The 27,656-nt window shown below is 39.7% G+C and overlaps 2 protein-coding genes and 1 long non-coding RNA gene across 3 annotated transcripts in view; 1 reads left to right on the forward strand and 2 right to left on the reverse strand.

Annotated features, from left to right (window-relative positions):
* Nucleotides 1-20,227, forward strand: part of ltk (leukocyte receptor tyrosine kinase) — a gene marked incomplete in the record, with an annotated part of 58,708 nt that extends 38,481 nt beyond the window's left edge. Inside the window, 13 exon segments of the mRNA XM_024277683.2 lie at nt 684-782; nt 4,115-4,276; nt 4,362-4,463; nt 10,730-10,916; nt 10,996-11,086; nt 13,592-13,656; nt 14,553-14,682; nt 14,767-14,864; nt 15,946-16,038; nt 16,185-16,286; nt 16,891-17,025; nt 17,103-17,193; nt 17,259-20,227. Of these exon segments, the coding sequence (XP_024133451.2) occupies nt 684-782; nt 4,115-4,276; nt 4,362-4,463; nt 10,730-10,916; nt 10,996-11,086; nt 13,592-13,656; nt 14,553-14,682; nt 14,767-14,864; nt 15,946-16,038; nt 16,185-16,286; nt 16,891-17,025; nt 17,103-17,193; nt 17,259-18,218 (2,315 nt within the window).
* On the reverse strand, nt 3,944-7,213 carry LOC112149816. Its single transcript, XR_002919849.2, has 3 exons — nt 6,955-7,213; nt 4,343-4,546; nt 3,944-4,239 (listed from the first exon to the last, which is right to left on the reverse strand). It is a non-coding gene; the product is annotated as an uncharacterized LOC112149816 (long non-coding RNA).
* Nucleotides 20,047-27,656, reverse strand: part of itpka (inositol-trisphosphate 3-kinase A) — a 13,008-nt gene continuing 5,398 nt past the window's right edge. Inside the window, exons 2-7 of the mRNA XM_024268851.2 lie at nt 26,201-26,297; nt 25,288-25,501; nt 24,299-24,503; nt 23,402-23,503; nt 23,014-23,085; nt 20,047-21,371 (exon numbers count right to left, since the gene is read on the reverse strand). Of these exons, the coding sequence (XP_024124619.1) occupies nt 21,147-21,371; nt 23,014-23,085; nt 23,402-23,503; nt 24,299-24,503; nt 25,288-25,501; nt 26,201-26,297 (915 nt within the window). The 3' untranslated portion in view covers nt 20,047-21,146. The remainder of the gene's footprint in view (nt 21,372-23,013; nt 23,086-23,401; nt 23,504-24,298; nt 24,504-25,287; nt 25,502-26,200; nt 26,298-27,656) is intronic.

Genomic DNA, 27,656 nt, shown 5'->3' on the forward strand with positions numbered 1-27,656 from the left:
AAAAAAATGCTTGAAAATAGTTTTGAAAAGACCAAATCTGTCTTTAGTACCCCTTAAAATGCTAATTTTCTCTTGCCCCCGTCCAAATTAAATCCTAAACAAAACTGTTGAAATCAAACTTAAATTATTTATTTGGTATTCATCGATTTATTGAAATTGTGGGAACATTTTAATATTTCAGATAATTATTATCCGTGGAACATTTGCAAGTGAGGCACTGCCCTGCCCACTTTTGTTGACGATTTATGACATCTTTTGCTTGCCATACGGCGCTAACATGACGGCGCGTCCAGTCACAGCTGCTGCTCTTCACTGGACGATTGATTCTCTGAACCCCGACATGGAGACAACAGTGGTTTCTAACTTCTGAAAATGTGTAATATATATTTGTAATATACAGTAAAACCTTTCAACTAAAATAAATATCTGCCCAGTTAATGATAGTTGGCATCCTGCCGCCTGGAATCCATCTTCATCTAGAAGCTTAATGCAGAAAAAGTCATCAGATAAGAAGTCAACACTCTGAAGATTACAATCTAAAATTTGAAATAAAACATTTCTTTACAAAACTTTGAGAATGCCAACAAGATTAATGCACTATTTGACTTCTTTTTAAATAATTGTTTTGTTAGAAGAGTTCTGAAAGGATTTTTTAGCACATTCACAGAGTTTCTATTTTGCAGGCGGTGATTCTGCTCTGACAGATGACATCACTGCCGACGGCCAGAACGGAGTTTCCTTCATCCATCCGCTGGGGGAGATTTTTCTGCAGCCTCTGGCAGGTCAGTTTGTTCAGTTCTTGGGAGTTCTTTAAGACAAATCTTTATTTTTAAAAGGATGAAAGAAACAGAAAAATCCTCAACATCCGTGATGTTGTGTTAAGTTTAATGAAAAGCCAAAAACACTCCTTTTTTTAATGCCTCAATTAAAAAAAACACCATTATTTAGCAAGAAAAACAGAAGACACTTGAAAAATTAGGGCTTTTTGGAGTACGTAAATTAACTATTTATCACTTTCAAACATTTATTCATTTTTTATGCACAACTTCATCCTATTCAGTGTCTTAACTGGACTTTAGCACATCCCATCTGACAGAGGAATGGAGCGATTTGCTGCATTGCAAAGCTAGATGAGCCTCAGTTTAAACAAGAAGCAGCATAAATCCAAATTTATTGATTTACCGTATTTTTCGGACTATAAGTCGCACCGGAGTATAAGTCGCAGGGGCCAAAAAATACATAATGAAGAAGAAAAAACCATACATAAGTCGCACTGGAGTATAAGTCGCATTTTTTTCAAGTAATTTATTTTACAAACTGGTTGAAAAAAACGATATTACATCATCCTGGAAGGTAAGTTATAACATTCATAAGTGAATAGAAAACAGGCTGAATATGTGTCAACACATATTCACATATTAGCATCATGAAAAAAACGAAAAGGTGTAGCATTTATATAACATAACAGTTTTATTTAACTATAGCCTCAAGAACTCATCAACTTTGTATCTTTACTGTAATTAATTGCACGCAATCTCACTCCATATCACTAAATCCCTTAAATTCTTCGTCCTCTGTGTCACGTCTGAATAACTAAAGTAAATAAAGTAATTGCATAGATCACCATAAGAGGGCACTCTAGACTTACGGTCCATATCTCATCTCATTAAAAATTCGTATATAAGTCGCACTGGAGTATAAGTCGCAGGGACATTCAATCTATGAAAAAAACCGCGACTTATAGTCCGGAAAATACGGTAGTTCAAAAACAAAACACTCTGCAGAAGACCAGCTTTTCATTCAGCAGAGTGCATGTATTTTGAGAAGATTTTGCGTAAACTATTGATCAACTTCAAGAGTAGAAAAACATCTTGTATATGAGTAAAAACTGCCAAAAAGGATCAAATAAACATAAAACACATAAAAGCAAAAGCTTCAAAATAATTCAAGGATCTTTTGAGATTAAAATAAATTGTAATCTAATAATTAAAATTATTGAAAGTCATGGAGGATTTTAAAAACCTTTATCTCTTAAATGAGGCTTAATTTTTTATATGCTTTGGGTTTTTTTGGTTGATCTTTTTTGTTCTTTTCAAACGGTTGTGTTGCTCCTGAGTTCATCTGATTCTCATCACTTCAGCTGGAGGAAGAAGACGACTAATTCACAGCCTCACGCTGCTCGTTGCCGTCGGCGCCAACAGACAGGCTGACCTCTATTTTCCCTGAGAAAGGCGTTGTTGTCTTTAAAGTTGAGCTCTGCTCTGTCATCACTCTCAAGCATATTGACATGATCTCTAGGAGGACATACTTTCAAAGCATATCTTTGAAAAAACAAAACCCACATTTAAAAAAAAATACAGGTAAACCTGTCATCTCACATCAGATGATGCTCCTCTAAGGTATTTTGTATTTAAATGATTTAATAAAAAACAATGTAGTTGGTTTTTCTGTAAACGGGATTAAAGAGATGGAATCTCAAAGCATCACAGAGCAGTTTAGTAAAACAAAGAAAAGGAAATTAAAAATGAACCTCACCTATTTTAACATTAAAAAATTTATCTGGGCAGCAATTTATGACTTTCATTTTTCATTTTATGTGTTTTAATTAAGCTTAAGGAGGATGTCCCAAGATAACCAAACTCATGGATTATTTAAAATCCACCAAATATATTCTGTTCCAACAACATGATGAAATAATCCACAAAACCTTTTTACTCCTTCTTTTGGAGTGTTTTATTATTAATGATTGGACTTGCTTCAGTTTGCTGAAGGTAAATGCAGTACGAAATTCTGATGGCAAATTGGTCAAAAATTGTGTGTGTGTTTAAAGTCTCACTCTGATCATCTTTTGATCTGTTGTAAAAGTGTTCTTTAATTATAATTGTGCTATTTTTAGCCATAATTAAAAAAAAACAAAGAAAGAATGGTCATTTTCTAGGGCGGAGTTTCTGCAGAGCAGCAAAAGTTCATGAGAAATTTGCCTAAGTAGTGGGTGAAGTCATGGGTGCAGAGCAACCCCACCCCCCCTTCCCCTTGCCGTTGCACAGAGCTTGGAGCACGGAGCTTGTGGCCAACACAGCGTATTGTCCACATCACAAATAAGTTCTTTTTAATCATATTTTTTTCATCTCCTGATTTACAACATTTAGAAAAGCAATTTAAATCTTAATTTATTTTATATATATCCTCCATCATGAGAAAAATGCCACAAGAACATGATACAAACGAAATATTCATTAGAGTAGGTCTTTAAGTCGGCAACAGCTATACTCAGAATTTTTTTTCCCTTTAAGTAAATATTAGCATATTTCCCATTAATGTCTATAGAGAAAGACTCTTTAATCAGCATCTCCAGATGCACACCTCAAACATGACAATTTAGTCTAATAAAACATACTTTGTGGGGATATCAGGGATCTCACTGTACTTGGGTTTATCTAAAAGATTCAGATTAAGACGGAAAAAAAACTATTTTTAGATGCATCCATTATAAACCATAAATGATTCTGAACCGTTTTATGAATTTTAAACAATCGAAAAAATTATATAATTTAAAGTGAAAATAACAAGCGAAATTAAATGCAACATGTTTTTCACTCTGACATTTGTGCAGCGAGCTAGACACTATTTATTTTGTTTCACGAGTTAAACTGGTCTAATGATAAAATGAAACATTGTCTTATTTAAGATTGTTGAGTTCAGGGAGAACTTTTCCCTTTTGATGCTGTGACAGATTTTTTATTTTCAAACAAAATATTTTTCATGTCAGAATTTTTATGTTCTTAAAAGTTAAACAAGTATACTGATCTAGAATTGTTGCCTCCTGAATCGAAATCGAATCGAATCATGAGCTGGCTGAAGATTCCCCCCACTAGATCCAACTGGGCAGATAAGTAACTACAGGTAGAATTTGTGAAAGAAAATGACACAGATGGGATACATCTAATAAATAAGGAAATGTGTAATGCTACGATAAATCCACGTGGGGGTAAAGTAACACATAAATATATATATTTATGGCAGCCACTGATAGCCCTCACATGAGGTCATTTTTCAGACTATTTTTACTTCATGCACATGACATTTTTTCATTGATGCATCATTGTTATTCCAGCGATGGAAGGTCACGGCGAATGCGAGATCAAGGTGCAGCTGAACTGCAGTCACTGCAAGACACAAAGCTGCAAGCGAGAAGAAGAGAGCCACTTCATCCTCTGCGTCTGCGATGACGAGGAATTCCTGGCCAGTGACAACGTAACGTGCATCAGTGCTGCAGGTACACTAATGCCGTTTTGTGATGGCTGCAATGTAATTAACCTGATGAATGAAAATCTCAACTTACTCACTGCGCCTTCCCAAAGCTGCACCCCCACCGGGAGAGATGTCCACATCCCTGGTCCTGGCCGTCGTCGTCTCCACCATCGCGAGCGGCGTTGCTCTGGTCTGCACGGGCATCATCCTCAGTAAGAGACTCCTTCAGTTGTGTGCACAGACTTTTCCCTCCACCTTCCATCGGCTGTGAGCCCAACCGGATGTGCTTTTTAGGCTAATGACAGACACAAGAACGATGTTTATCAGCATTTCAGTTTTCTTTCTCACTGTGTGCAAGAAACTAACAAACCACGGGGGAAACCAGACTCGGAGTTAGAGGTCAACTGACTCTCAACATACTTTTTTGTTGAACAAAGCCTTAATTTCACCCTCTGTGTGTAAATACAGATTAGTCCAAAGAGGGTGAAATGATTATTTAATGAAAAACAACACATAAATGTAACATAATCTTGTGTTTAGTTGCCTTAAATGAAGTAAGACATCATTGAGATGCAATGTAAACACTTTTATTGTAAAAATATAAAGTGTTTGACATTTTACATAAACTCAGTTTTCAGGAGACAACAGTTGAAAGAAAGGAGCTCTTTTTAGCTTCTTCTCATCGTCTTACAAAGAGTGTAACATCTCAGCTGTTTGAATGTGGCAGTCTGCAGTTTCATTCAAAGCACTGTAATGTAGGAGCGCATTCTGAGCGAGCGCTCACCTGTTTTTGAATAAAGAAATGATGAGATTTTATCAGTTGGTGGAACATTTTAGTTTTCCTGAGTGGACAACCAGATGTGATATTACATTGTATAAAAACTCAAATAAAAGTGCCAGAAATTAGTAACTAATTTAAGAAGAGCAACCATTTTATTAAAAACTAAGGAGATGCTTAGAAATGATATTCTGACCCATTGGTTGGCCTCTAAGAAGGACATCAAGTCATTGATTGGTGCAACCTCAAGAAGAAGTCTTAGTCACAACTCCCCTTATGGCTAGATAGTGCAAATTAAACACACTGGTGGCCCACATAAAATAACAATGTTGTATACCGCTTGGTGAGGCCAAAGCGTGAAAATGTACATTTTTTCTGCAACACAAAAGGGTAAGTGAATCACAGGCGTGTTATTTCAATGCCCCCTGCAGATCCTACAGACTCTGCAAGGGGCCAGTAAGTGCTGTTCAAGTGTACACATCGCCCTTGGAAACACATGTTCAAGCATCCACTTCCAGTAAAACGTCTAGTTTTGAACATTTCCGTGATCAAAACTCCTGGGTTCCCGAATAGCTACACAGGTTTCTGTGACCATTTACGGTCATGTGGCCTTTGAACGAGCGTTGAAAGTTAAATCAGGTCAAACTTTGACCAGCCAAGGACTGGAATGGTATCCCTTTCAATTCACAGAAGTGCTAACCGAATGTAAATTGATCATGGGGGAGAAATTAGACTTGCGGTTTGGCCCTGGCTGGATTGGATGACACCAAGTAAGAGATATGAATAAAAAAGTCTGGGACAAGTTTCAAGAGATACAACATTTTAAACCAAGCTTCTTCCAACTATAGGTGGTGGACATCTTGTAGCAAACAGTAGATAAACAAAAAGAGGAAGAAGCCCCTCCCTGCTTGTCCAATGTGAACACCATAGAATAAAGCGCGTCCAATGCATCCATATCACACCCTGTGTATGAGGTGTTCACACAGAATTATTAAAGGGGGCCAGTACTTACACCATTGACTACAGTAGAGTGTGCCCAAAGAACACTGTATAACAGCATTCCCCCTACGTCATAAATGCATACAACTTGCAGAAGCCTTACCAATACTTCACAATACACTTACCACACGCAACACAATCACACATTCCATTTTCAGCTACATCTGTTGAGGTGGCCAACTCCTTCACAGTTTTTTTACTCCCTCTACGTCTGCACTCACGCCCCCAACTGCACAAGCCAATAATCAAGCAGAAACAAGCAATCACAGCGCTAATAACTAGTTACCATAATAATTTTCTTCATAATCGCCAATCTCAAAGATAGAGATGATAAAAAAGTAGGGAGGGAAAGATGGAGAGTAAAAGGGGATGAAGACGAAGACATGCCCATAGAGAAAGGCCAACCCATTAAGGCTTTTTGACAATCCCAATCTCCACAAGAAAATTTAGCAAAAAGCAATCTAGCTTAGCTAACCGTTCAAAAGCTAGGCAGATATCTTTCATTTTCCCAACTCTTAAATTAAACCTTCCAACCCAGTTAAGACACCAGAACCAAAAAATACAGATTAATAAGTTAGCAAAACTTCTTAGCTAGCAGGCTGCCCTTTGACTGTTCACGAAATGCAATCTTAACATTTTATTAAAATACAAAAAAAAAATCCCTTTTCTTCCAAACAACTCAATTAAATCAGCAATAAATAGTAAATTCACCAATACCATAGAGTTACAGTTACAGTTTGCAAAGCTACTTAGCTAGCAAGCCCCAATCTTGCCTGCTAGCTAAAAGTGATTTAGCATTAAATTTCAACTAACACCCAGACATCCTTTAAATTCTAAAATTTAACCCCAGAAAATGTATCAAGTCACTTTGTGGAAACTTGAGACTCCCCCACGCAGCATCTTTCCCTTCTTTTACAAGAACTCACCACAGCCAGCAGCAACGTCAGCCATTTTGTAAACCACCTGCTTGAAGCCCCTCCCCTGAGCCCTGAGTTGTTCTCTCAAAGCTGCCACGTCCAAACTGCACCTGTGAAGCAACATCTCTATGCCCACGCACTGCTGCAGTCTTGGCTCATTGAATGTCCTGTCAGAGTAGTTTCCAGAAGCTTCCATATTCTTTCTTCTTTTCAAAGCCACTCTGCCAAAGCCTATCCATTACCTAATTTAAAAAAGAAAACAACTGTCTCTAATTTCTCAACTTTACATATGCTATTTTAGCCACACTGTCTTAGGTTAGCAAACTGCTTTATCCTTAAAGACCCACTATGGTGAAAATTGTGTTTTTGTTGTTTTTGACATGTTCTTGTGCCATTTTCGGATGATGAAGGATATATAATTAAGCTGACTCTAACTTTGAATGACCCAACAGGCTTCTTGTTAGCAAATCATTCCTGTGCACTCTAAGTGGGTCAGAGTCGCTCCTCAACCTGAATCCTCTCCAGCCTCCTTTGGGGCTTCTATAATAAGTTCCATCACTATTGTAAAAACTTGAGGAAAAACTCTGGACACCAGCATGATTCCTACATCCCAACTTCTGCCAGTTAACCGTAAATTCGATGTACAAAAACAGAACTGAGTGTTTTGGAACTATTCTTTCTCCAGCCCACTCATGCTGTTTGGCACTTTCCGTTTGGTGGTGTTTGAGCAATGAAACTGCTTACAAAATAGGAGAATTTAACGAAGCTGACAATCTTTATTGTTGGAAAAACAAAAGAAACAGGGGAAAAAGAAAAAAAAAAAAACAGAAAAGTGAGCCAAACAAACCACAGACTTACTCTGACAAAATCGTTTGAAATCTTCCAAATAGAAAATATTGCCAGAAAAAAAAAACATTCAAAAAACTTTTCTAAAAAATCCAATTTTGAATTAACATTTATTAATTTTGAGCTAGACAAAACATTGAATGATGCAATAGTTGATAACTTTTTCTCCAAAGACCTTTCATAGCCAATTACACAGAAGAGAAGCACATTCTCAGCTGGTGCAGAACCTCCATTCCTGCCGTCCTCTCTGCGTTCACGCTGAGGTTTGAGGAATCTCAGATGATGAATATCTTCAATTTCATTCCCATAACAAGCTCTGGTAAAACCTAACTTTGCATGAGAACCTGAAGAGGAATATTTGTTCAACACCAGTGAACGAGCTGAACCTCACTCTGACAAGTAAATCAGACCTCACCTAAATTATTAGGTTTTCACTAAAGAAAACAAAATGAAATATTCAATAAGAGAAGTGATGTAAAATGCAGCTGACATTTTAATTACCAGTACTGTTTGGTTTTTCAGGCCTGAGCGAGTTTATTTCATTATTTTCCAGCTATTGCTGGTTAAAATATGTCAATAGTATTAGGGGCCAACTTTCACAACTATTTCAACAACTAGTATTTAAATATTATGAATTCCTTTTTATCAACCATGAGAGAAAAAAGTGTATCAGCCTTGCACATTATCATTTAGAGCAGATTCGCTGTCTTCCTGTGGAAATTTCACCAAAATAAAGCGAAAATAATGTAACAAAAATAATAATAATACAGCTCAAGAGGAGTTAAGTCATCTAGACAGCTAATGGCAGACACTGCTGTGTTTAGAAGGAGAAAATACTAATGGGAATAAATATCCCTACAGTTATCTCACTGACTTTGACCTCGAAGACATTTGAAACCCTGAAATTTACCAGAACACCGGCTTGTTTTGGGGTTTTGTCCAATCGTGTATTTTTGTGGAACTGCTGTTTTTGACGATCCCACATGTTGGTGACACAGATGCTTTGGTGATTTACAAAGCTTAACCTGATATTTTCACATCAAAACCTTATCAATGCTGTATGATGTGGCATTCATTTTCTTTTTTGGTTATGGTGGATGCACTTTAAATGTATTATGATGTTTGATTCTTCGTGTAGGAAGCACACTTCATTTTCCCAAAATGAGCTCTCCTGTATTTGCTTTTAAAGATGTTAACCATGATGCTTTGCTGAGGAAGTGATGGATGAAACCATCCAAAAGCAATAGACTCGACCTCAGTAGCGACCCCTAGGACATAATCTTAGTGGAATGAACTGGTTACAGATCAGCTTTGGATGAATTGGTTTGTGGTTCTTAACTGGGCTGTGAAGTGGTACAGTGGGTAACACTCTAACCTCGTAATGAGAAGTTCAATTCCCACAATTCATAGCTGGATCTTTTCTGTATGGCATTTGAATGTCCTCCCCGTATATGGAAGGGTTTTCTTCAGGCTTATAACAGGCCTCATAGGTAACTCTAAATTGACTTCCAGGTGTGAATGTGAGTGTATGGTGGTCTGTCTTCGTACGGCCCTACAATGGAGTGATGAACTTTGCCCTACAGGAGCTAGGATAGGCTCCAGCAACCATAACTCCCGTCTTAGGAATAAGCATCTACAGAAAATGGATTTCTATCTTCTTGAAATGTTTTCTTTCTTCTGTGTTGATGTACTTCATGATTAATAGTATTTGCCTTCAGTTCATGTCAGAATGGCGCTGGTTTGTTGTCCTAACTGCTCTCCACGTTCTCAAAGTGAAAGCGTCTTGAAATTTGCAAAGTCGCTGCTCCACCAATATTTGCATTTTTAGATCATTTTTTTGCAAGTGATGATTGTGTAATCTAGCTTTCATAGATTATCTTTCCTTCAATAAAGCTCCAGTCATCTTAAAACGTGGGATTTCTCATCAGGTTGTAGTGCAGGACTTTGAAAAAGTGGAAATGTAACAGTCAGTAATGTCCACTTAGGACAGAGGAGGTCCGTGAGTGGGAATTTGGATAAAGGTAACTGTATTTCAGCTTAGAATTGCTAAGAAGACTGTGTGTGTACACATGATTTTAGTGAATGTAAGTAAGTAAGTCTTGTTATTGCTGATGCAAAGAAAAAAAGGAGTTACTCAGCTGAAGGCTGGAAATTTTATATCTCAGAAGTGAAACGGTTTTCAAAATAGTAAAAGGTTGCTCTGGGTTCATGGATACAGAAAATACAGAAAATAAAGTTGTTTGCTTATAAACATTTTTAAATTAGAATTTATAATCATAATTTCATTTAAAAAATAAAATGCAAATGTAACTGGCTTGTCTTTTATGTAAATAAAGATATATGTTGGATAACTTGTGTTAGACTTTTTTAAAACAATAAAGTTTGAATCCTTTTATTCATCATTGGTTGCTCTGATGTCATCACAATGCACACACACCCACTAGCTTAATGGTGTCTCTTCACCTGAGCTCTCCCCCATGCAGGGAGGTAGTCTGTACCCTGGGCGCCCCCATCTCCTGCATCCCTCCTCCTCATCCACCTCCTCCCCCTCCTCCACCTCCCGTCCCTTCATCTCCTCCTCATTGCTCCCATCATCCCACCCCCAACCCCGAGTCCCTAGCATCTGCACCGGGCGATGGCTCGACGACACCTCTTACCTGCACGCAACTCCCCCTCCCTGGCAGACTACCAACCTGCATCGGGGACGTGGGCTGCCTCCTCAGCGGGTGAGTCTCTGGTCACTGGCACAGACACTATGGGAGGAGAAACCGAGGACTCACATGCAGACCTTCTGTTTGTTTGTGTCTTTTGAGAGAGGTGCAACTCTGAGCTTTTTTTTCCTCTTTAATTTTATCTTTAAATGTAAGTTCTAAATGTTTCTAGTATTGTATCTAGGTTTGTCTGAGTTCAAACCGGTGTTGTGGTCTGCTCTTTGTAGTGTGGTACCGCAGGAAGATCGACATGCTTGCAGTGAGGCGGCGTCTGCAGAGTCCAGAGTACAAGCTGAGCAAGATCCGCTCGTCCACCATCATGACGGACTACAATCCCAACTACTGCTTCGTCGGCAAGGTGGCCTCACTCAGCGATCTGAAGGAAGTCCCACGCCAGAACATCACGCTCTTCAGGTGCTGAGACAATGTGAAGATCGCTGCTTTTGATTTGGAAACATTTCTGAACACTGCATTTCTGACTGTTTTCCCATAGGGCTCTGGGTCACGGCGCATTTGGAGAAGTTTACGAGGGACAAGTTCTACGGATGAATCCTGATGGTAGTCCCATGCAAGTGGCTGTAAAGGTCAGATTTAGAGTTTTGCGGATAATAAATCCATGCTTAGAGTTGTTCTTGTAATAGAAAAGTGTGGCACTAACTGATCAACCCATTACGATAATTTAAAAAAAAAGCTCAAAATGCAAAAAAATCTCTAATCTGACACTTTAGGGACAAAATAGTGACAAACAGAACTCATTTGAACCAAAAACATGAAAAGCTGGGATATAAATGGAAATTTTAGAAGTTTTTTCATCTTAATTTTGTCAAAAAATGTCAATTATTTTTCACAAATGCAATTATTTCCTTCAAACTGTACTGGCACTACAAGGGAGCCAGATCTACCAAGCGAAAGCCCTAGTCACATCCACCTGTAGGGGTGCTGACCTGTAGGACCCGGAGGGTCAAAGAGAGGAATGGTTGCATTTTAAAGGGAGCACAGGTGTGTGTTGCCTCTTAAAGGACGTAAAAAAAATACAATTTTTGTGCGTGTGTTAAGTATATCATGAAGTATTCGTAAACGAAATATAAGTTGCATCCACATCAGATGTACCACCAGGGGCGGAGCTACAAGGGGGCAAGGGGAGCAGCTGACCCCTTAGCGAAAAGCTTTCCTTATTTTATTTGGAATGGCCTTCACTCTGCTGTTCTCAATTGCCACCATTGACTGTATAAGAGAACTGGACTGAGCGAGTGTGACACCCATAGAAAATGCCTTACATCTGGCTCCAGCAAAATGAAGCCAATTCGGTTGCTATTTTTCCACGAAACGGACGCCACCATTTTAGAGCCAGTCGTGGTTATAGTGATTGGTGATTGGTTCGAGTCGGTCCTAGTCAACGTTTCTATGGCAACAATTAGGAATGACCTTAAAAGGCCACACTCCTACCATGAAAACGGGCTCGGTAAAAGTCAGATGAAGTTACCGTGCATCAGGCTGACCTGAACTGTAATAGCTGTTGGGTTTTGCAGCCTTTTCTGTCCCTTCTGTGCATTTCCAGCCACTGCATCATCAGTTTTCTTTAATGGTATCTCGACCAGGCTGAGCTGTGACCGTGGGATATGTGCTTTATGCTACGTCAGCACTAGCTACCACAAAAGAACCTGAACCGGCGGCGAACAGTTGGTGGTGTAATTACAGAGAGAGGCAAACACAAGCGCACAATGCGAATGCCTATGGATGAAAGTCCCGTCGGTGGAGGCTCTGCGTGCGCTCCGGGCTGAACCATAAATCATAGCTCACTTACTGCTGTTGGCTCTTTGACGTGGTGCATAGCCTCTGCAGTAAGGCATCAGCTCTTTACACAATTAGTAAATGTAAACATTCAGTCCACAAATAACCACTCAAGTTGAAGTCTCATTAACTGGATGCGTCATGAGGGGAATGCTCTGTTTTAATTTTGGTCCAAAACCGTTTGCTAAAAAGACAGATGTTCAGGATAGTTACAGGCACCATTTCTCCATGGGTTATAAAGTTCTGAAGAGACATTGGTTGATCAGCACCAGCACTTCTCTTCAGGACAGCAACTCTCAAGCTTAGATTGATTTATTCATCCCACGAGGGGAAATCAATTCTAATATTTAACTCTAAATCTCTGATTTAGGAACTCAAACGTGGTAAAAAATGATAGCTTCCACTGCTACACCCCAACAAACACTTGGACAGAATCTATTTTCTTTCCTTATCCATACGGCTTCTCCCTATACCTACATTTAAGTTGTGTTCGAATTCCTTCCGTATTCACTATCTAGAGCAGTATTAAGTGCTTTTGTCATTTTGTTGTGCTGTCCGAATCTACAATTTCAAAATCGAGTGCTCTAGAAAAGTCCCAGAAGCCTTTGCGAGAGCCAGTGTGCATCGATGCTCACTACATTAGCAAACATAGACTACAACGCATTGCAGTCGAACAATTTTTGCACAAAAAAACATGTTTAAATGTAATTTTCAAACAAACCATCCACATTTTCATCATCAGAACACAGTGGAGAAACAAATATTATTGATTTCCCTCTGTGAAATTGCTGACATCATATCCGGCGTTCAGCAAAACGAAAGTAAAGTAGTGAGCATGGTGTCTGAATTGCTATTAAAATCAAGGGCACTACATAGTCCTGCACTGTATCGTTTTTTTAGAATTTAGGGATTATTGTGGGAATTTGGACATAGGCTTAGTCCTCCAAATGGAGAACTATGGAAAAATAGTGAATTCGGACATAACTCTCACTTGATGACGTCATCAATAGTTGCAGGTTAGCTACGTTAGCATGGAATTGCTAGCGCTTGGAAATACATAACAATATACGTTTTATAACTTTTGTGCTTCAGAGCTCACCCACAGGGAGAGAAGCGCGGTCCAACTTGAGAAAAAAAAATAATAAAAGAAGCAGAAATTGACAAATAATTAATAATTAATAATAATAATAATAGTAAAGGGTCCAAACGAAGACACTTCAGGAAAGCTTCCAAATAAAAGAACTGTAGTTCCTTTTAAGAATGGCTCACAGTTCAGTCACTTCTCTTTTTCTCCACAGACTCTTCCAGAAATCTGCTCTGAACAGGATGAAATGGATTTCCTGATGGAGGCTTTGATTATGAGGTGCCCAAGCCTGAATTCTTATATCCACCATACAGTCAGCTGCTGTACTGATCATACATATATAAATCATATCGTAGCCATTTCTATATTTAACTTGATTCAAAGTATGTATAGTCGGGCTTTTTTCCTTTTAAATGACCTGAAAGTGTTTTATTTTGAAGGAAAATCAGTCAAACGTTAAAGATGATCGACAGACTCATTACTGCTAATCTTTTATTGCAAAAATTTGTAAATCTGAAGTTTAGCAATTTTATAATATGCATATTTATATAAAACAATGGTTTATTAATTTAGTTAAAATACTACTTTCAGTAGTTAATCGTGTTGATAAATGACAGGATTTTTTTATACAAACTAACATACCGCCAAACATCCAACTCTATAACATTTTCTCACTTGAATATTTTGATCATTTATTTTGTTATTTTGTTTGTTTCAATACAGAAATCTTTATAGCTTCCATTCTAGCTTTAGTTTATGATTTCCCAAACTGAAAGTTTGTCTACTTCCATTTATATTGCTATTTACCATCAATATGTTACATAATATTAATCTAACCACTACATTTCTGAAGCTGATCTGGTAATAAAGTGAATATTTAAATGCATTTATTATCTCTATGTTTGAAAATCCTAATTTATTTAATGTTGGCGATTTTTTTTAAAGATTTTATTGCAACTTTGCAGTAATTCAGGTTGAAATAGGGACAATCGAAGAGGTTGAGAGATTTAGCTTCATTTCCAAAGCTGCGTTTATTCGTCCATTTTTAGTCACATTTGAACTGTACTAACTACTTGTATGAGTAAACTCCTGTTTTCCAGATTTAACATTCGTTCAGCACTGCATCCCTGCTAATCCAGCTGTCCTCGTTTGTGTCCTCCTTTGTGTCCCAGCAGCAAGTTCAGCCATGAGAACATCGTGCGCTGCATCGGCGTGAGTCTAAACATCCTTCCCCGTTTCATCTTGCTGGAGCTGATGATCGGAGGAGACATGAAAACCTTCCTGAGGCAGAACAGACCGCGGACGGTGCGTCTGCACTGCAGATTCCTCTTCCCGTGTGCGTCTCAGGCTGGCGTGTGTGTGCGCTAAATGTGGGTTTTCTGCATTCAGGGCCAGACACCTTCACTCACCATGCTGGAGCTGCTGCAAATGGCCAGAGACATCGCCAACGGCTGTCGCTACCTGGAGGAGAACCAGTTCATACACAGGTTCAGACGCACATTTTAACGACATGTCGACATGTCTGAGAGGATTCTTAAACTTTAAGTTAAAAGTTAAAGTCCCATTATTTGTCGCGAACCTTCTGGGGGAGGGGTGAACTGAAGACACCTGGAAACCATTTGGTGGTTTAACCCCCCAATCTAAACCTTTGATGTTGAAGCAGGGACACATTGTCTTTAGTATGACTCAGTCTGGTTTTGATCCCACGACCTTCTAATCTCAGGACAGACAGTCAACCACAAAGACACTGCGCTGGTTGGGTCTAAAATCCAAATTGATGAAAAAGATTTTTTTTATTTGCAATCCCACGTTTACAAGATTTTTTGGCCCTGTTGCATGTTTCCTCTTAGACTATGGTCACAAATCCCAGGCGACCTAAATGCAAGTTTTTCAGCAACTGCGGCATTTGTAAATGGGAGGTAGTGGCCCCAGAGGTTTTCTAAAAAAGTTACAATTTTACAGCAACCAGATCATTTTTCTCTAAAAGTTGACTGTAGAGTTCTCGTCATTAAACTTTCATCTTCTTAGAATTTTCTTTTTTCGTTCATTTTATTCTTGAACTCCAATGAACTTAATGAGAGTCTGTTTACTCCTTTGAATGGCTGAACGGCTGACCAAACGGTAAAACAACCGTATGGCTCCGCCGTCCTCTCATTTATTCTGAATCCACAAGCGGAACATTGTATCATAAAACAAAACATTCCTCTAAATTCAAGCATGAATTGTTCTTTAAATTTAAACTATAAACCTGTTATATACATTGACACAGTGGGCGTCCGTGCACATTTTAAGGTCATGCAGTGGCAGTGACGGAGGGAATGACGCCATCATGAAATCTTCGTGCAGTTGTTGGCTGTAGCAGCTCTGACTGGACGATGTGTAAATGTACACCCAGACAATCTTGAAGATTCTGCCGATGGCTCCCCATCGCACACTGGCGTGACCGTAGCATCATAAATTCCTTGAAATGTTTAAAAAAAAGTCTATATTTGAGATCATAATCTCTTATCGTAAAGTGTTTTTCAGCATTTTTACTCAGCCTTATGTGACAGAATGAATATTTTTCAGAGACATTGCTGCTAGAAATTGCCTGCTGACCTGCGCTGGACCTGAGCGGGTGGCAAAGATCGGAGACTTCGGCATGGCTCGGGACATTTACAGGTTTGCACCCTGAATCTGCAGAAGCTGTTTAACATTGTTTACATGAGAACAGTCATTTGTTTTTCTTTCTATTCAGCTAAATCTGATTTTTTTGTTGTTGTTGTTTGGATCAAATCAGAAATAGTATTTTTTGTTTCTTCTCTCAGAGCCAGCTACTACAGGAAGGGGGGTCGTGCCATGCTTCCTGTCAAATGGATGCCTCCGGAGGCTTTTGTGGAGGGAATCTTTACCTGCAAGACGGATATTTGGTACAAAACTGTTGAAAACATGTCAAAATCTAGTATCCAGGCATCTTGTTTAACAATAGGATTCTTAAAAGTGGTAAAAGTTAAAGGTGTGTGCCCAATATATCGATCTGTCAATCATGAAGGAAGTGCCATCAAAAAATATATAATTTTTTTTTAAATAACTGCCAGTCACTTCCTCATTGTAAAGTGAGTTAGCCTAAATTAGGCCTAAAATTCGAGTTGACAAATTATGTCTGATTATTAGAATTCAAAACGATTGTCCAATTCACTTAAATTTTCAATTATTGCTTTATAATTTGTTAATTGACTGCATATACATATTAATAATATAAGCAGATCTTTAAGATCTGGTTGTTTCTAAAGTAGCTTCCACCCCTGGTTTGCACACTACAACCAAAAACAACATAACCGTCTTTTTTTATAATTATTAAAATTTACTTTAATTATATTTTCAGAAGGTTTAATCAGCCAAGCAGCTCAGGTGAGAGACAAATCTCGGATTGCCACAAATCGAAAAGCCGCTCAGAGAATCAGGAAGGCGGAAAAGTCCGTCCTGCAGAAAGCACCTCCTCCTCTGTGAACTCATCTTTGTCTCCCCCTGCAGGTCGTTTGGAGTACTGCTGTGGGAGATCCTCTCTCTGGGTTACATGCCGTATCCGTGTAAAACCAACCAGGAGGTGCTGGAGTTTGTCACCAGTGGAGGCAGGATGGATCCTCCCAAGGGCTGCCCCGGGCCCGTGTGAGTACCAGAACCGGAGCAGTTTGATTTTCTCCCAGCATAAAAAAGCTCAGCTGATGCACTTTGTTTAATTGAAGCTATCGGCTCATGACTCAGTGTTGGCAGCACTGTCCCAACCAGCGACCCAACTTCTCAACAATCCTGGAGAGAATCAACTTCTGCACTCAGGTATGATGAGCTACTCCTGCCTACTTTAATCCAGATTTGGAGACTAAAGATTGTGTGTCTGTCAGGACCCTGATGTGGTGAACGCGCCGCTGCCTGTGGAATGTGGGCCCAACATGGAGGAGGATGGAGGACCGGTGATGCGTCCCTCTGTCCCGCCCTCCACGAGTATCACTCCACTCCTGGTGTCCCACTCCGTTTGCCAGGATTCCCCCTCCCAGATGGCCTTCTCTCCCAGGAGTTTTGGTCCCCCCACTCCTCCCCCACAACCCACCAAACCCCGCCTCCTCCTGCAGAAGACGCAGCCGATCCACCATGAAGTGACATCCTGCTGCGAGGTGCTGCAGCCGTCCTGGGCCGAGACCGTCCCGGCGCCCGGTTTGTCGACGGGAGGCCACCGCCTCCACCACGCCGAGCACCGATCCTGCTCCAGGAGCAGCTCCTCCTCCGGGAGCCAGAAGCTGAAGAACAAGACCAAGAACCTCTGGAACCCGACTTACGGCTCCTGGGTTTTGGAGAACTCCAAGGGAAGGAAAACGCTGGCTCACACTCAGTCGATGCCGCTGTCCAGCTCCACCCCCAACTCCCAGAGCTGCAGCCCGGCCTCCGAGAACAAAAGCGTCTGCGACAGCACCAGCAGCTCCTACCTCAGCTCGAGTCCACCTCCTGCCAGCCCCACCCAGGCTCCACTCACCGCGTCCTCAGGGGCCACAAAAGCCGGCGTGGACTTGGCGAAGCTGCAGAGTTTCCCCTGCGGGAATGTCAACTACGCCTACGAGGAGCAGAGCCACGAGGTGGAGAGCTTACCGCTGGTTGCAGCCAAAGCCGTGGAAGTCACCACAAACAGCAGCCCCACTCCCGGCTCGGGTCCGCAAGCGTCCTCAACCTGCAAACCAAAACTCTTCCTAAAGCGCCACGCCAGCTATGGCCACGAAGACATGAAGAGACACGCCAAAGCGGAGAAACCGACGCGCGATCGAGACTCCGGCTTCTCCCTGTCAGAGGACCTGAGCATCTACCACTCCTGAAAACAGACCTGGAGAATGTTCTTAAAAAGACACTCAAACTCCCAGTTTGTGACTATTTGAGGTCTGCCGTGGCCTTAAACCAAATCAGAGGAGCTCCTGGTATGCTGGAAAACCCAAACAAAAGCTGTTTGAGCCCTTTGGGATGTTTGTAGCTTCACACTGAAACTCTGAGCAACCAACTGCTGTAGATGAATCCCATCACACCCACACTGACATTTTAATTTTTTCCGTATTATTTTTTAAATGATCAAAATCCTTCAGATGCTTTTTAAACCAACAATTTGAATTTTAAAAAATTCTCCAAGATACAATTTTAAGCTTAATTTTTCTAATACCTTAGAAAAAGTGCCATAAAAACCTGTTAAAAACACAATTTTCATCGTGTAACCCTTTAACTTTTATTCAGTATCATCTTATAGTTGGACTTCTGCCATTTCTGATTTTATTTTCACCCTTAAAATGTGAAAAGATTGAATCCCAATGACTGCAATAATTGATTTTTGGCATAAAAAATGTACCAACCTTTATGGTCGATTGCTGCCCCCTGGTGGAAATCTACAGTATGTGCTCCCATCTCAGTATTTTGGGGAATTTTTTGGCTTTAGGCTTCAAACCTGCTTTTTATTCATAAGATATGAGTTACTCAAAAACAGTTTTCAGGTTCCAAATGTCTTATTGTGCCATACAGGACATTTTGTGCTGTACTTTTAAAGGTTTTTGCACGTGTGTTTGACATAAATTTAAATAGAGGGTCCATCGTGATAAAGATACTGTCACTGATTTGCTGTTTATAGATTTTTAACAAGTTGGAGTGAATACAACGCCTTGATCCAGAGACAGGACATAATTTGTGTTTCACTCATACAGGGTGGTGTGTGTAAATGTGTAGAACACAACCTTGCAGTTGTGAAAAGGTTGGCTATTTTTCTAGTTACGTTTGTTGAGATCTATCTTTTGTTTGTTTGTTTATGATGAATCTGCACTTGTAGTTGAACACTGCCAAATAAAAAATGTTGTCCGGGTAGTACCACTGGTACCCAGTAGGGGGAGACATAGAGGCTGTAGCAGGGAGCTGCTGCCAAACTTAATTGTTGCTAATTATTCATTATTTAAGTGTTTAATTTAGTTGGATTTGGGGGTTGTTGTCAATGTGACTTTTATTTTGAAAGCAACATCTATATTTAACATGTTAAATGTGCATTTATATTTTATTATAGTTTTTGGCTAATTGTATTTTCTGCTCAGGCTTGCTAATATTGTCTTAAGTTTCCAACCTGACTTGAAAACGTTTTTTTAAGTAAAAATTAATATGGACTTTTTAATACAGGAAAAATACTTTCTTGGGCATTCTCTCTTCATCTGTGTGTCAAGATAAGCCTAATGCAAACAAACTTAATACAAAACAGGCTTTGACATCTATGTTAACCTATTTTACCCCCATTGGCAGGAAATATAAATCTATTTTTTAATGAGAAAAGCTGAAAGTTTGACCTTTTTCTACTAGTTTTAACTATTGTGAGTATTCCTTATTTCCTAACATGATTGCCCTTAATGGAGCTGCTAAAGTTTGAGATCAAAGTTGTTTGGTTAAATCATGATTTTATTATTTTTTTATTTTTCTCCAAAAAGAGAAATCTTCAGCTTTTCTAGAAAATAATGACAATCCAGAATGTTTCTTCAATCACCTTCATTTCTTTCTGCAAACTGAAATATTTTAATCCTAATATTTCTTGGCCAGTGTGTGCTTTCATTAACCAGTTTGATGACTTTGCAGCTCAAAAGTCTTTATTTTTGTAAGTGCTTCTCTGTACACTGGACTAATGTGATGTTTTTTTTTTTTTTTTTTTCTTAGTTTATTTAAGTCTGATTTAGTGTTGTAGTACCTGTATTTAACCAGAAGGGGGTGCATTTTGCTTGTAAGGAAATAGGTGCTGCCTGTCTCTTTTTTGGTGTTTGGCTAATTTTCTTATTGGAAATGAATAAATAAATAAATATAATAATCACTTTTACACTCAGACTCGCTGATATTGCTTTTTACTTTCCAACTGCAGACATTAAAGCTTTAAAATATGAACAGTTTTAATGAAACTTTAAAAAAAAGTGCCATTAATAACAGATTACTGATTGGGAAATATTTTGTAGAAAAATCTATTTGGAAGTTGCTCCCTCACTGGAATACAAAATACTAAGTATATTTTTATTGCTTTTCGTTGTAAATGTATTCCAAATAAATAAGATATTAATTTCTGTTTGATTTGCTTAAGCTCTTCTTTTTGTCTTAGCATAAAAATTATTTTTAAAAAACCAGACGACATTTTTCTTGTACAAGCTTCCATTTAATGTGCTCAACACTGATCGTACTCTGAGCTCCGTGCTGGCCCAAACTTACATGTTCTAAAGGAAGAAGTGCACCATGGAGTGTTACAATAGTCAGTAAAGTTTGATTTAAAGATTAAAAGAGTAATTAAAAAAAAAAGTTGTTAAAAAAGCAAGAAGATCTTGCTTTACGATGATAAAAAGTGGTGCTTTTAATGCAGTGATGGCGAGCAGCGCCACACCAGGCGTGAGTTACGCTGGCGGTGGGTGTTTCCTGCCCGTAGAGCTTCGGAGGACCGAGTGATGTGATGGTTTAGAGGATTCTCTTCACATTTCAACTCTCTGCTCCTAAAGCTGACGAGGATGTCTGCACTTTCACTTCTGTTTGCTATTCAGGAAGATGAATTAGTGTCGGTGTGTTCGCTGGCGAGAGGAGTTCTCTGTTCAGTGCTCATCTCTTCTGTCAGTGCTAAATCTGTCCACTAGAGGGTGCTGTTTAGGGTGCTCCTTACACCACTGAACACCTTTGTCTGAAACCCAAAACAGTCTCTTGTCGTAGAGTCCATTAAAGTAGCGGGGAGTCGGTGGACTCGTGTTTGTGGCGCTGTTGTCTTAGCAACTGTCCTCGCTGGCCGTTTCCTCGACGACGGACCTCAAGGTGTGCATGAGGTTTTCCAGCCCCCACAGGTAGCCGTCCTCCCGGTTCCCCTCCTGCCATGGGACGTCGTGCTGCAGCGTCTGACCCTCCGGCAGCGCGGTGGTCTTCCCGAAGTCAATAATCCAGACTTGTGCATTACCGGTGCTGTCGTGGATGAAGAGGAGGGAGCTGCCGATGACCTGGAGACAGAAAAGATGAAGGTCTTTAACCAGACTTCATCCATCAGTCATAAGGTACAAACACTCATGAAAAAAAATTGAAAAAGAGGTGCTTTTATGAGGATTTGGGACTTTTGTGTCACTGTAGGGATAATAAAGTTTTAAAAATTTGACAGGAAAAAAATGAGGAAGTGTAACTCATAAGCAGAAAACTGATCTGCTTCAAAAATATACGAGAGCTGACGGCGTCTCCTGAAGTAAAACAGACCATAAAGTGGGAAGTTTCAAGAAAATTAAACATTAAATTTCTTTAAAAGGTGAAAAAATATAAAAGAAAAAAATGAAAACATAAAGGGGTTTTCTAGCCTACTGAGACACTTAGACAAAAATCTGAAGGTTTTTTTTAGCTGCTACATCTATGAACGATTCAAAGCTTTTCTACTTACACAGGAAGAAGTCCTGTTTGTTTCAAGTATAAATATTATAAAAGTCAAAAAACGTAAAAGAAATTGATCTGAAATAAATAGAAAGGAGAGAGAGAAATCATGCACCAGAAAGTTTAATACCGAGAGAAAAAGGCTCTTTGTGATCGAAGTGAAGTGTAGGAAGTTTGGGGGCTGATCCAAAGCTGGATTAAAAGCAGCTCATTAAAGGTTACATTAGTCATCCTAAAGATAGAACAACATGAGCGAGCCAAGGGCAGATTATCTGCTGCGAATACTTGAAAGAATAAAGATGGAATAAAGAAGAAGAAATTAGGTTATTATATCCTTTAAGTTTAAAATGTCCTTCCAAATGTTGGTATTTACTGACCCACTCTAATGAAAATTGTGTTTTTAACATGTTCTTGTTGCATTTTCTAATGATGAAGTCCATGTGTGAAGAAAATGAATCTTAAAATTGCATTTTTGACTATTTATTATTCAAATTGTTGTGAATCAGGAGCACATGTAAAAATGCTGTTTGAAAAAGCTAATGGTGCATACACACCGGACGCAATTTGTGTGTCAGGAGCGTCAAGTTTCAATGTTAAGTCAAAGTACAGATGCACTCCGCGGGGCGTTAACCAATCAGAGACTCCGCTTTGGGCATGAGGCATTTTCAATGACTCGATCAAAGGATAGAAAAGAAAATCCAATATAGACTTGCAGGCATTTTTGTTCTGAACTTCCATCCACGTATTAACTCTCTGGGGCAGAGGGGTTACAGGAGACTGTCATGGTTACTGTTGGGCGAAGGCGAGATACACTCTGGACAGGTCGCCAGCCTGTCACAGAACCCACAGCTAGCCAGCCGCCTGGCTTAGTGAGCTAGAGAGGAATGTCTAGTGAACTCTACAGAAATCATCTTCTAGAAAACTAAACATTTTTGGCATCATAATCATAATTCAAACGCTTTTAGAATAGATCCAAAGATGATCGGAGAGAGTAAAGCTGCTTTACTTCAGATTTTATTTTAATTTGCAAAGAAAATATAAAAAAATATCTACAAGAAAAGTATATATTTTGTTGTTGAGCTGTTTCTAAAATAATAATACTGCTGGAGCTGCTCTTCACTCCTCTGCTCTGGCTGAAGCAGCGAGCTGCTACCTACGATGCAGCTGTCCCTGGCTAATATCACATCTACTGTCATCGTTTATCGTCTACCGTCGATGAGTCATCACCTCGTGCCGCTTGAAGAACTCCGACGTGTTCAGGGCCTGCCGGATCTCCTCCAGCTTGGTCAAATACGACTTCTGCAAAAGAAAACAGGCCGTCATGGAAGAACAGGAGAACCCACAAACCCCAGAGATGGATCAAAACAAACGCAGCAGATTGTTGTGTATCTAAGAAACTAAAGGCAAACAGCGGGAATGTTTACTTGGTAGCTTGAAGTGAGGATGTTACTCATATGTTGCAGTTCAAACATGTTTCGTTACAGTTCTCTAAATGTGTGGTTAAACAGAGCCAATCCTTCTTCAAATGTTAGGACAGTGACATCATGTTTGCTTTGGCTAAACATTTGAGGCGGATCTGAAAGGTGTCAACACTCAGCGGGTCAAAGAGACGTACTATGAGGCCGAGGTCTCCACTGACGAAGTCTTTGAAGACCTGGATGACGTCCTGCTTCTTCCTGGTTTTCTTGAAGTCGGTGCGACATGTTCCATCATCTTTCTGCGGAGAAGAGAAAAATAGAAAAATAAAAAGGTCACCATGGAACGCATTTGGAAATTTCAACATAAATCACTATTAAGTTCTTTTTAAAGACCTACTGCAATGAATGTGGTGTTTTTAATATGGGAGCAAGAATGGACATTTCATCTTTAAAGGCATATCATAATAACAAAACAGATAGGTCACATTGATTCTTTTGTAGATTCATAAAACAGGAGGAATTGGGTGTATTAGTGCAACATATGAACATGCTAAAGTCAACTAAACTCTTTATATCACTTTAAATCACTAAATCCGAGTCGCTTTGGAGCAATTCTTCCAAGCCTGGTATTAGACATAGCTGCACTTCTTCTTCTGTGGAAGTAAATACTGAATCACACACCTACAGTGTCCTCTAGTGGTTGTTGCCGTTTATTTTTTTAGTATAAAAAGTATAAAGTCGTACCCCGAAAAAACTATGCAAGAAAAAAGAAAAAAATGAGACTTATACTCAGTGTTGTGTAAATTACTTTAGAAAAGTAACTGATTACTTTAGTTACTGCATGAAAAATTACTTTACTCATTAAGGTTTAAGTTGATTTATTCTGGAATTATATTCCTGCCAGTTTTTGTTCATACTTAAATTATAATTAAAACACCTGCAGGAAGATACTGTATCAGACAATACTAAGGAAAATTCTCAGTCGTTCTTGATTTGAGTTGATCTTTTGAAAACATTTCCACTCAAAGTACAAAGATTTGAAAGTGAAACTACAGTAAACTGGGACAGACTGCAGTAAAGGAGACGCTGCACACCTTGATGCCTTCTATCCTGAAGCCCAGAGTGTTGCTGGAGCTCAGGGTCTCCCTCCACTGCATGTATCGAGGTTTGGTGACGCCCCTTTGGGAGTGTTCCTGAGGAGTCGGACCGTCGCGGTCCACCTCCACCATTTTCTTGTACAGGTCCTCCCGCGGCTTGGGCCGCTCTCTGGCTCTCACAAGCTCCTCCTCCAGGTACGTCCTTCAACAAAGAGAAAAAAAAATGTCTGAGACGGCCTCTGAGAGGAGATATGCTGCCACGTCTGTGCACTCTTATCAGATGGTCACAGACAAAAACACAATTTATGATCCCCCAAACAAACAAACAAACAGACCAAATCAGAGGGTTTATTTTCTAAGCAGAAAAGGCAAAGAGTCTTCTTGCAGGTGAAGAGTGAAGCTGCGGGTTTCTGCAAACAGACCTGAATTTTGGTTTCTGTTTGCGAGCGGCGCTTCCTCTGTGCTCTAGAGGGAAGCTGAGAGGAGACTCCGGAGCAACACGTTAACCCTGTGTGTTTGTGTGTCTGCGCTGGTGGTTTTGCAACGTTGTGGTTGGGTGTTTTTGACAGAAGGGAGTCTCCAGGGACACCCTCTGCACACAGAAGCACACGTGTGCGAGCAGATAATGCAAAATCTTTCGTTTGGGTTGTGTTCGCTGCTCGTCGGGTGTGTTTTGGTGTGTGTCTCCTCGTCGGCTTAAACCGCGGCTGCCCTGAACCCGCCTGCCCGTGCATGCACAGACTCGCACGTACACATCCACCAGCATCTCTCTGCAGATACGTGTGGAGGAACTCCACCCGCGATGGCAGGAAGCCAAGCAAACAGCGTGCAGTTACAACAGGTGTTCCCTTGTAGAGGCGAACCATGCAGAGCTGCTCCGTCTGCATTTTTCTCTTCTTTTTTTGTTTGTTTGGATTCGTTTGCTTTCACAAAGCCCTGAGCATCGATCAGCAGGGAAGGGGAAAAACTCGGAGAAGGGCGCTAACCTCACTCCCATCTTGCAGTCCATCACATTCGGGAGGTCGAAGGTCGCCAGCAGGTCGGTCATGTGCAGGAAGGACTCGCCGTCCTTTTCCACCACGCCGTGGTACCCGGGCACAAACGGGAGCAGCGCGTCATCCCTCAGCTTCTCAAAGCACTCCATCTCGTTCTCAGAGAACTTTTTAAGAATACTGCCCTCATCTGCCGCTTTGAAGTTGCCTGGAATGAAGACATGATGATGATGAGGTGGAGGAGGAGTTACCAGCATGCACAGGCTGTACCTGAATGTTCAGAGAGATGCTCTGATACCACAGGCTGTGCCTTAGAAAAAACATCTTCATCGCTTTGCAAGTCACAAAACGTCAAAATAAAACGGTTTGGTGGAAGTACAAAGCTTTCAAAAGTCTATTTCTTTTTATCGCACCTGTCACAGTGAAAATCTGGAACTGAAACCTGTAATCTTTTTGGCTCAGTTTTGTGCATCGTTTAGGATTTCCCATCTCACTGCAAACTATTTGATACTTGCAAAGATTTTAAATCTTGTTTTTAGACTTTAAGATATTTTACCAGACTTTAAGCTGCTCTAATTTATCTTTGCTCTACATGTTTCCAAGCACAGTGGAGATTGTTTTGTCCCATTAAGAGCATGGATCTAAAAATAAGACATTAGTATTAAAAAAAATAAAATAAAAACTTATTTTAAGTAAAAAAAAAATCAATTGTAAATTTTAGCTACATTTTTAAGTAAGTAATTTTACAATTCAAAAAAGGTTGACAAGTTAGTCTGACAGTCATTTTCATTATCCTGTAAACATTTAGATTAATGTTTAACACAAAAATCAAGCCTTAAGATTTTTTTTTTTTTTAACAAGTCGCTTCATTTTTTCATGAAAGGCATCAGCTTTTAAAAACCTTCACCTTTGTGGCCGGCGAGCTGAACCCAGCTGAGCTTTTTCCGCTGCGTGGCGTTGAAGGGCCAGCGGACGAACGCCTTCAGCTTCCACCACGATTTGTTCTGTTCAAATCATAAAAACAAAATGAAATCAAAGCATCAAAAATATAGATAAAAAACATCCAGAAGTCAAGACGCTTTTCTTTGTGTGCACATGTGGGTATGAGCGCGTGCATTCACACGGAACCCGATCTGATAACACAACAGGTTGGAAACTTGCATTGATCCACTGTAAAATATCTGCAGTGGAAATCTGATCCGACGGCCAATTCAGCGTAAAAAATCTGATGTCGGGTCTGAACTTTTCCACCTGCCAATCTAGGTCAGTTAAATGAAACATGTTGAAACATGTTGTCTTTCATCTTTTCCTTTCTGCTTCTTCAATTCAAGGTTTTTCTGTTTACTGTTTCACAAAGACAACGTGGAGTAAGTTTACTGCCAAATTTAATGCAAAGCGAAGCTGAAAATACAGAGATGGTTTGTTGAATCTAAGTCAACATTGAGACCGACAATGAAAATAAAAGGTTGAATTTTGGCTCTTAAAGCAAACTTGTATTGTGTGTGTTGTGAATGAAACAGGAAATGAAACAGGGACTCGGCGAGAGACTGAAGCGTCTTTCACTTCGCTCTCTGCTGTTAAATGTCAGGTGACACGCTTGACTTGCTTGTTTACTGATGAGCTGCGAAGGCCACAGACTTTCTTGAGCGTTTTACTTGACTGACGACATGAATGTGGCGCCAGTTTGGTTGTAGACACTTAATAGCCTTTTACCTTTGACTGATACTTATGTTTTATGCTGCAAATATAGCAGTTCTGACCTTCAAAATAAAAGCAGAAGACTTAATCAAGTTCAAAGTTTTCTTTTTAAGATTTGTAGCAAAAATGTTCCAGAAACATCTGAATAATTCAGTCAGATGTTAATGTCAGTTATTTCATTTATTCAAGGTTATAAAACTGTAACTTTTGCACCAATAAATTAAATGGATTTAGGACCTTGACCCACGGTTTGTCGAGGTCATGGTTCAAACTACAATCAGTAAATGTTGACTTGACCGCAAACCTTCACCTCTTTTTCATTTTTGAGCTAAAACTTGAAACATCTGTTTGAAAAAGATGAGTTGGACTGTGCAGGTCTTCTGTTTTTGGGCGTCTGGTTTCAGACAGTTTCATTTAGGCAAAAAATGTTTCCACGTTTATTAGGTTCCCAAATGATTTTAAAAGACCAAAATGCCAGGAAATGTCCAGCAGTAAACAACTAGTTGACGAAAAAAAGTAATAGTCCACAGAATATCAATGGCCCATCTCCTGAGGGAGTGGTGAGATGCAGACACAGTTGCGCTCGGGAACCGTTAGGTGGTTTAACACCGTAATTCAACTCCTTAATACTGAGTGTACAACAGGAAGGCTTTGAGTCAACCTCT

The sequence above is a fragment of the Oryzias melastigma genome, linkage group LG22, assembly GCF_002922805.2.
Source record: "Oryzias melastigma strain HK-1 linkage group LG22, ASM292280v2, whole genome shotgun sequence".
In the NCBI taxonomy this organism is placed as follows: domain Eukaryota; kingdom Metazoa; phylum Chordata; class Actinopteri; order Beloniformes; family Adrianichthyidae; genus Oryzias; species Oryzias melastigma.